Source organism: Ranitomeya imitator, chromosome 2, assembly GCF_032444005.1.
Source record: "Ranitomeya imitator isolate aRanImi1 chromosome 2, aRanImi1.pri, whole genome shotgun sequence".
NCBI classification, from domain to species: Eukaryota; Metazoa; Chordata; class Amphibia; order Anura; family Dendrobatidae; genus Ranitomeya; species Ranitomeya imitator.
Window position 1 is genome coordinate 32,739,914 of NC_091283.1, and position 9,817 is coordinate 32,749,730.

The 9,817-nt window shown below is 41.6% G+C and overlaps 1 protein-coding gene across 1 annotated transcript; it reads left to right on the forward strand.

Moving 5' to 3' along the window:
• Positions 1-324: 324 nt before the first annotated feature.
• Positions 325-1,272, forward strand: LOC138666187 (olfactory receptor 8B8-like). Its single transcript, XM_069754427.1, has one exon. The coding sequence runs from the start codon at positions 325-327 to the stop codon at positions 1,270-1,272; it is 948 nt and encodes a 315-aa protein (XP_069610528.1).
• The last annotated feature ends 8,545 nt before the right edge of the window (positions 1,273-9,817 follow it).

Genomic DNA, 9,817 nt, shown 5'->3' on the forward strand with positions numbered 1-9,817 from the left:
TTGTCTCCTCAGCAACAGGGACCAAGTGCTCTAGATAGCCACCATATCTACATTACTGACTTCAATTGTGGTCTTGACCAGAATGATTTTGTGTTGCGCATGTGTGACCTTTACTGTAATCTAACTTTTTGAAAAATGTTTTGATTTGGCCACTTTAATCTAGATAATTACTTAAGCAAGAGACTAATGCAGAATGAGGGATACTTGGCCCAGTTCCGAGATCACTTCCTAAGAAGTTTTCAAGCCGCTTGAAAAGTTCTCAGAAACTGGAGAACCTCAAAGATTAAGAAGACTGTTTCTCAATTGCAGATAAATGATTGAGCTATGTTTCGGAATTCTACAAACCAGACGTTAATGGCGTACTTCATCATTAAAGGGATCACAGATGTCCCAGAGCTCCAGGCTCCAATCTTTATTTTGGTTCTTCTCATTTACCTTATCACATTTGGTGGCAATGTTACCATTTTTCTACTGATCTGCTTTGACCAACACCTTCACACCCCCATGTATTTCTTCCTGGGTAATCTGTCTATTGTGGACTTTTCTTCTACCACCATCACTTTACATAAGGTCCTTCTCATATTCATGACTGGTGACAACAAAGTTTCCTACCTAGCATGTTTAATCCAGATGTATGTTTTTGCTTCTTTGATTGGTCATGAACTATTAATTTTGGCCGCAATGAGCTATGATAGATATGTGGCCGTCTGTAACCCTTTACGTTATCATGCTCTTATGAACTATAGACTTTGTGGTTTACTATGTTCTTGCTGCTACCTGATAGGATTTGCCCAAGTCCTTGCTCCGGTTATCATCTTCTCAGGTTTCTCATGCTATACATCCAACGAGGTCAACCACTTCTTCTGTGACATCATACCTTTGATGAAAATAACTTGTAACGACACTTACGTGTTGGAGATGGTGGTCTTCATCCAAGGACTTTTTATCATTACATTGTTGCCTTTAGTTCTCACGTTGATCCCCTATATTTTTATTATATCTGCCATCTTGAAGATTAGTTCTGGAAGAGGAAAGAAAAAAGCCTTTTACACCTGCTCCTCCCATCTCACAGTGGTCACCCTTCTCTATGTGACGTTTATCTCTCAGTACTTGACGCCCACCTCATATGGATCTGTAAATGCCAAGAAGCTCTTCTCACTTTTTAACACGGCTGCTGTCCCCGTGTTGAACCCATTGATCTATAGTTTGAAAAATAGAGATGTTAAGTCAGCAATGAGTAGGAAGTTGACATTCTGTAAATTTATGTCCTGACTAGTAATTTTCTGTAATATATCGGGCCATGGAGTCAGGAGATTTGGCAGCGCATGCACAGATTTCTTTATTCATTTGTAAGAGGGTTCTGAAAATGAATTGTTTGGTTGTCAATTTCTGGAACACCAGTACAAGTGAATCGAGAATGCCACACGTGAGCTGTGACCTATCCTCTGATGGTGGTGCATGGCATGGCCCAGTTCTCAAAGTGGATGTGTGTCCCAGTGGTGGAACACATATTTGTTCTCAACATAGATGTACATACCACTGGTGGGAATCGCATCTGTTCTCAATGTAGATTTGTGTCCCAGTGGTGGTGGAACATGTATCTATGACACATTTATGCCATATCCTGAGAATTTGCTATAAATGTTCCAAATGAGACTCTCATTTACTGTATTACCAGAGAGAATAACGGAAGCAAAAAGTATCTCTTACTGTGAAGGATATATACAATACAATATGTGTTACCTGCGCTATCTGCTAGAATACATAAATCAAAATATCACTGGGTGTATTTACCTGTTAGGAGGGAAACGTATTCAAATTGCTCGATGGGGGGTATGTTTACTACTCGGACCAAAACAAATGATATTAGAAGCTATGATTAACCCCTTAGTGACAGAGCCAATTTGGTACTTAATGACCGAGCCAATTTTTGCAATTCTGACCACTGTCACTTTATGAGGTTATAACTCTGGAACTCTTCAACGGATCCCGCTGATTCTGAGATTCTTTTTTCGTGACATATTGTACTTCATGTTAGTGGTAACATTTCTTCGATATTACTTGTGATTATTTCTGAAAAAAATGGAAATATGGCGAAAATTTTTAAAATTTTGCAATTTTCAAACTTTGTATTTTTATGCCCTTAAATCAGAGAGATATGTCACGAAAAATAGTTAATAAATAACATTTCCCACATGTCTACTTTACATCAGCACAATTTTGGAAACAAAATTTTTTTTTGTTAGGGAGTTATAAGGGTTAAAAGTTGACCAGCAATTTCTCATTTTTACAACACCATTTTTTTTTAGGGACCACATCTCATTTGAAGTCATTTTGAGGGGTCTATATGATAGAAAATACCCAAGTGTGACACCATTCTAAAAACTGCACCCCTCAAGGTGCTCAAAACCACACTCAAGAAGTTTATTAACCCTTTACGTGCTTCACAGGAACTGAAACAATGTGGAACGAAAAAATGAACATTTAACTTTTTTTTTGCAAACATCTTAATTCAGAACCATTTTTTTTTTATTTTCACAAGTGTAAAAACAGAAATGTAACCATAAATTTTGTTATGCAATTTCTCCTGAATATGCCAATACCCCATATGTGGGGGTAAACCACTTTTTGGGCGCACCGCAGAACTTAGAAGTGAAGGAGCGCCGTTTGACTTTTTCAATGCAGAATTGGCTGGAATTGAGATCGGACGCCATGTCACGTTTAGAGAGCCCCAGATGTGCCTAAACAGTGGAAACTCCCCACAAGTGACACCATTTTGGAAACTAGACCCCTTAAGGAACTTATTTAGATGTGTGGTGAGCACTTTGAACCCCCAAGTGCTTCACAGAAGTTTATAACGTAGAGCCGTGAAAATAAAAAATCGCTTTTGTTTACACAAAAATGATCTTTTCGCCCACAAATTCTTATTTTCACAAGGTTAACAGGAGAAATTAGACCACAAAAGTTGTTGTGCGATTTCTCCTGAATACGTCGATACCCCATATGTGAGGGTAAACCACTGTTTGGGCGCACCGCAGAGCTTGGAAATGAAGGAGCGCCGTTTTACTTTTTCAATGTAGAATTGGCTGGAATTGAGATTGGACGCCATGTCGCGTTTGGAGAGCCTCTGATCTGCCTAAACAGTGGAAACCCCCCACAAGTGACCCCATTTTGGAAACTAGACCCCTTAAGGAACATATCTAGATGTGTGGTGAGCACTTTGAACCCCCATGTGCTTCACAGAAGTTTATAATTTAGAGCCGTGAAAAAAAAAATATTTTTTTTTCCACAAAAAAGATTTTTTAGCCCCCAAGTTTTTATTTTCACAAGGGTAACAAGAGAAATTGGACCCCAAAAGTTGTTGTCCAATTTGTCCTGAGTATGCTGGTACCCCATATGTGGGGGTAAACCACTGTTTGGGCGCACGGCAGAGCTCGGAAGGGAAGGAGCGCCTTTTTGGAATGCAGACTTTGATAGAATGGTCTGCGGGTATTATGTTGCGATTGCAGAGCCCCTGATGTACCTAAACTGTAGTAACCCCCCACAAGTGACCCCATTTTGGAAACTAGACCCCCCATGGAACTTATCTAGATGTGTGGTGAGAACTTTGAATGCCCAAGTGCTTCACAGAAGTTTAGAATGCAGAGTCGTGAAAATAAAAAATATTTTTTTTTCCACAAAAAAGATTTTGTAGCCCCCAAGTTTTTATTTTCACAAGGGTAACAGGAGAAATTGGACTGCAATAGTTGTTGTCCAATTTATCCCGAGTACGCTGATGCGCCATATGTGGGGGTAAACTACTGTTTGGGCGCACGGCAGAGCTCGGAAGGGAAGGAGCGCCTTTTTGGAATGCAGACTTTGATAGAATGGTCTGTGGGCATTATGTTGCGATTGCAGAGCCCCTGATGTACCTAAACAGTGGAAACCCCCCAATTCTAGCTCCAACCCTAACCCCAACACACCCCTAACCCTAATCCCAACCTGATCCATAATCCTAATCACTAACCCTAACCATAATCACAACCCTTACCCCAAAACAACCCTAATGTCAACCCTAAGACTTTGATAGAATGGTCTGCGGGTATTATGTTGCGATTGCAGAGCCCCTGATGTACCTAAACTGTAGTAACCCCCCACAAGTGACCCCATTTTGGAAACTAGACCCCCCATGGAACTTATCTAGATGTGTGGTGAGAACTTTGAATGCCCAAGTGCTTCACAGAAGTTTAGAATGCAGAGTCGTGAAAATAAAAAATATTTTTTTTCCACAAAAAAGATTTTGTAGCCCCCAAGTTTTTATTTTCACAAGGGTAACAGGAGAAATTGGACTGCAATAGTTGTTGTCCAATTTATCCCGAGTACGCTGATGCGCCATATGTGGGGGTAAACTACTGTTTGGGCGCACGGCAGAGCTCGGAAGGGAAGGAGCGCCTTTTTGGAATGCAGACTTTGATAGAATGGTCTGTGGGCATTATGTTGCGATTGCAGAGCCCCTGATGTACCTAAACAGTGGAAACCCCCCAATTCTAGCTCCAACCCTAACCCCAACACACCCCTAACCCTAATCCCAACCTGATCCATAATCCTAATCACTAACCCTAACCATAATCACAACCCTTACCCCAAAACAACCCTAATGTCAACCCTAAGACTTTGATAGAATGGTCTGCGGGTATTATGTTGCGATTGCAGAGCCCCTGATGTACCTAAACTGTAGTAACCCCCCACAAGTGACCCCATTTTGGAAACTAGACCCCCCATGGAACTTATCTAGATGTGTGGTGAGAACTTTGAATGCCCAAGTGCTTCACAGAAGTTTAGAATGCAGAGTCGTGAAAATAAAAAATATTTTTTTTTCCACAAAAAAGATTTTGTAGCCCCCAAGTTTTTATTTTCACAAGGGTAACAAGAGAAATTGGACTGCAATAGTTGTTGTCCAATTTATCCCGAGTACGCTGATGCGCCATATGTGGGGGTAAACTACTGTTTGGGCGCACGGCAGAGCTCGGAAGGGAAGGAGCGCCTTTTTGGAATGCAGACTTTGATAGAATGGTCTGTGGGCATTATGTTGCGATTGCAGAGCCCCTGATGTACCTAAACAGTGGAAACCCCCCAATTCTAGCTCCAACCCTAACCCCAACACACCCCTAACCCTAATCCCAACCTGATCCATAATCCTAATCACTAACCCTAACCATAATCACAACCCTTACCCCAAAACAACCCTAATGTCAACCCTAACCATAACCCTAATCAAAACCCTAAATTCCAACACACCCCGAATCCTAATCTCAACCCTAACCTCAAACCTAACCCTAATCCCAATGCACCCCTAATCACAACCCTAACCTTAACCCTAATCCCAAACCTAACCCTAATCCCAAGCGTAACCCTAATGCCAACCCTAACCCTAATACCAACTCTAATCCAAACCCTAACCCTAATCCCAGCTCTAACCCTAACTTTAGCCCCAACCCTAACCCTAGCCCTAAGGCTACTTTCACACTTGCGTCGTTTGGCATTCCGTCGCAATCCGTCGTTTTGGACAAGAAACGGATCCTGCAAATGTTCCCGCAGGATGCGTTTTTTGCCCATAGACTTACATTGCCGACGGATCGTGACGGATGGCCACACGTCGTGTCCGTCGTGCACTGGATCAGTTGTGTTTTGGCGGACCGTCGGCACAAAAAAAGTTCAATGAAACGTTTTTTTGTATGTCGCATCCGCCATTTCTGACCGCGCATGCGTGGCCGTAACTCCGCCCCCTCCTCCCCAGGACATAGATTGGGCAGCGGATGCATTGAAAAACTACAGCTGCTGCCCACGTTGTGCACAATTTTCACAATTTGCGTCGGTATGTCGGGCCTAACCCTAAATTTAGCCCTAACCCTAGCCCTAACCCTAACCCTAGCCCTAACCCTAGCCCTAACCCTACCCCTAACCTAACCCTACCCCTAACTCATTTTTATTTATGTCTATTAAAAATTGTTCCAGAGCTTGTTCACCCCCATCCCAAATAAAAAAGATATCATCCATAAAACGAAGCCAGAGGACCAGGTCCTGCACAGCACCGCATTAAGGAATTCAAGCAAAGGCCGCGCGAGCGCTTGTCACCGGCCGGGGCAGCGCTCACATAAGCCGCCGGGAAGATATCTGCAACACCTGCATAGAAAGCTAAGTAACCCGCAATACTAACTTTAATATGGACAATCGTTAAGGCACCTATCCATATTACAGGTACCTTAGACTGCATGCGCAGTCAGAACTTCAGCACCTATATATACTTACCTGTGGATAATACTAGACCTTGTTTTGGGTACATCACGGGTGTTTCATTAGCCGAGACTAACCACAGGAGTGTGGTATTATACACCTTTTTACACCTTTTAGAGTCTTTTTATTAACTAGGAGCACTTAGGCACTCCCTGTAGTATAAGGAAGTGTCAGTACAGTATCCTGGCTATTTTAAAGGAAAGCATTAATTAAGACTATCTCTTTCTCTCTCTTTTAATCATAGCTTCTAGTATCATTTGTTTTGGTCCGAGTAGTAAACATACCCCCCATCGAGCAATTTGAATACGTTTCCCTCCTAACAGGTAAATACACACAGTGATTGTTTGATTTATGTATTCTAGCAGATAGCGCAGGTAACACATATTGTATTGTATATATCACTCTAGTATTACTCATTCCTGCGTGTGGTACGGAATATTACCCGCAGCTACTCACATCCATCTACACTAGCGCCGCTACGTTATTTTATATTTTTTCATCTTACTGTGAAGGACCTGTTCTGTCTCTATGTGAATGGACATAGTGTAATACTTTATATTGCCAACGGTTGTACTGCAGGGAAGTTAAAGACTTAGGCCACAGTCGCACAATCAGTATTTGGTCAGTATTTTGCACCAGTATTTCTAGCCAAAACAAAGTGTGGAACAATCAGAGGAAAAGTATAATAGAAACACGTCACCACTTCTGTGTTTATCACCTACACCTGTTTTTGGCTTACAAATACTAATGTAAAATACTGACCAAATACTGATAGTGTGAACGTGCCATGTTTTACCACAGATGACAGCTGATCAAGGGACCCTTCTAAAAAGTAAAGAACTTCTTAAATAGAAACTCAAACTGGATGCAATGGATACCCATACTGTACTAATTATATGTGCAGCATCTCATTCCACCCCATTAGAAAAGGATTCAGATTTAGAGATGGGTGAGCCCGAACAGTAAAGTTCGGCCTCCATACCAAACACCTACTGTTCAGGCATGGACACCAAACACGAACAGGCAGCCGCTGTTCCCACGCTGTCAAATGACAGCGGGAGCACGCAGCTGTGATCAGAGGTAAAAAGTTTACCTCCGGTAACTGGTGTCAGCAGATGGGACTACTGCTCCAATCAGCCTACGCCTGCTGCAGCTAATAACAGTGAGAACAGGCGATGGCTGATGGGAGTATTCATCAGATGCCGCCTGCGTTCTAAATAAATAATTTTAAAAAAATGGCGTGGGTTTCCCTGTATTTTTGATAACTAGCTAGGCAAAACAGACAGCTGGGGGTTCCAATCCTCACCTGTCAGTGTTAGCAAGGCTGTTTATCAAAATAGAGGGGTCCCCACGCTGTTTTTTTTACAAAAATTGTTTAAATAAATCGTTAAAAAAAAACAACCTGCCCCCCACATTTTTGACAACCAACCTTGCTAAAGCAGATGTCTGGGGGCTGGTATTCTCAGGCTGGTAAGGGTCTGTGGATATTGGCCTCTTGACCTAAAAATATCAGCCCGCAGCTGCCCAGAAAAGGCACATCCATTACATGCACCAATTATAGTGCTTTGCCTGGCTCTTCCCACTGGTCCTGTAATGGTGGCAAGTGGGGTTCATATTTATGGGGTTGATGTCACCCTTGTATTGCCCAGTGACATCAAGCCCACGGGTTAGTAATGGAGAGGCGTCTATAAGATACCTATCCATTACTAATCCTATAGTTATATGGTAAATATAGACACAGCCAGAATAAACTCTTGACACAGACTCCTTTAATGATTCTAAATTATAGCATACAGCAGAAAAAGGGCAGCGATGTTTACCTGACCAGGTCTCCAAAAAAATGCACTATCAGGATGTAGCGGACCCATGTAGTAAAGATGGCGGCAAAACAGGTGCAAAATACTGATGGGACCACCACTCACAGACTACCAATCTATGGAGAGGGTGATGGCTTAGTATATGATTGCACACAAGAGGTTTGTATAGGGCGCTGTTTACACACAGGTAACGCACAGCATCTGGTTTACAGCCTATTAGTTATGCCCATACTATTAGATCAGTCTCTGAGTTGTGGTCGCATCAGTATTTTGCACCTGTGTTGCTGCCTTCTTTACTACATGGGTCTACTGCATCCTGATGCAAAATGGACTTGTTGAAGCGTGTAACACGCGAAACGGCCGTAGTCCATTAACCTAACCAGCTTGCTCTGCATCTATCCTGCCCTCTGTAACCATGTCCACAGCACGTTGTTGAAATAAAGGACAAAGGTTTTTTTATCGGAAGATTTGTGCGGTGCTGCTACTTTCTTTCCTATTTGGATTTCCACATATGTTTCTTCAAGCAAGCACCCCATATTCCGTGGATTACCGTTTGGTGGGTTTATTGACTCAGCTAAATCTACTGGACTCTGCTGAACCCGCTCAAACAGTGAGCACTCACCTGCTTCTTAGTGCTATTCATCTTTTTTCTTGATTTTTATGGAGTATGTTTGGATGTGACGGTCAGTTTTTGAAGTTACCTAATTGGTGACATTTTACTCATGACATCATCGTGTGAGTTTTGGGAGGAAGGCAGGTGCACCATTTTTCCTGTTGTTAACGTAACATTGAGTTCTGTCATTGTGAAGAAAAATGATTTCTTGGAAAAACTTCAAAAGTTGTGCTGTGAAGTCACTATGTGCTGGCAGAGTGTCCGGTCAAGCTTTTTATTGTATTTTTTTTTTAAATTAAATTTCTTTTGTTTTCCGTTTATAGAAATTTATAATAAAGTTCATGAATAAAGAAAAAACGTCATGTCATGTAAGCACTGTTATTGTCCTAATCTGGTGAAATTTATCAACTGTCATAAAATAAACATGTAGTTCAGGCGTGTACAATTTTAGGAAAGCCAATAATCCATTTTACGCCTTTTACGACTTCTCAAACCCACATCACTTTTTCTTGCTGATTTCGCAAAATATCTAAGCACTGTAAAAAATAGTCAGAATCACAGAGCCATAGAGCTGCACGGTAAACTGGGACTGACTGTACGCCAATTTGGTATTGATTTCTATAGAAGCTATACCTGTATTCAGGGAGCTCTTATACTCTCCCTAGTGGTGGCTGCAGTCAGACGCAATTTTATCTTGTGACCTTATGTATAATCTTCTAATAATAATGATCTTTATTTTTATATATATATAGCGCTAACATATTCCGCAGTGCTTTACAGGTTGCACACATTATCATCGCTGTCCCCGATGGGGCTCACAATCTAAATTCCCTATCAGTGTGTCTTTGGAATGTGGGAGGAAACCGGAGAACCCGGAGGAAACCCATGCAAACTTGGGGAGAATATACTTGCAGATGTCGTTCTTTGTGGAATTTAAACCCAGGACCCCAATGTCAATGTGATTGACAGTTATACAGCATAACAGATTCAGATTTTAATCATTTTCTTGGATATGGCCTTCTTAACAGAATATAATGCAATTATAATTATAATAATCTGATTAGGGATCACAGAAGATTAAGAACCACAATAGTTCCTGTTGTATTAAGCTGAA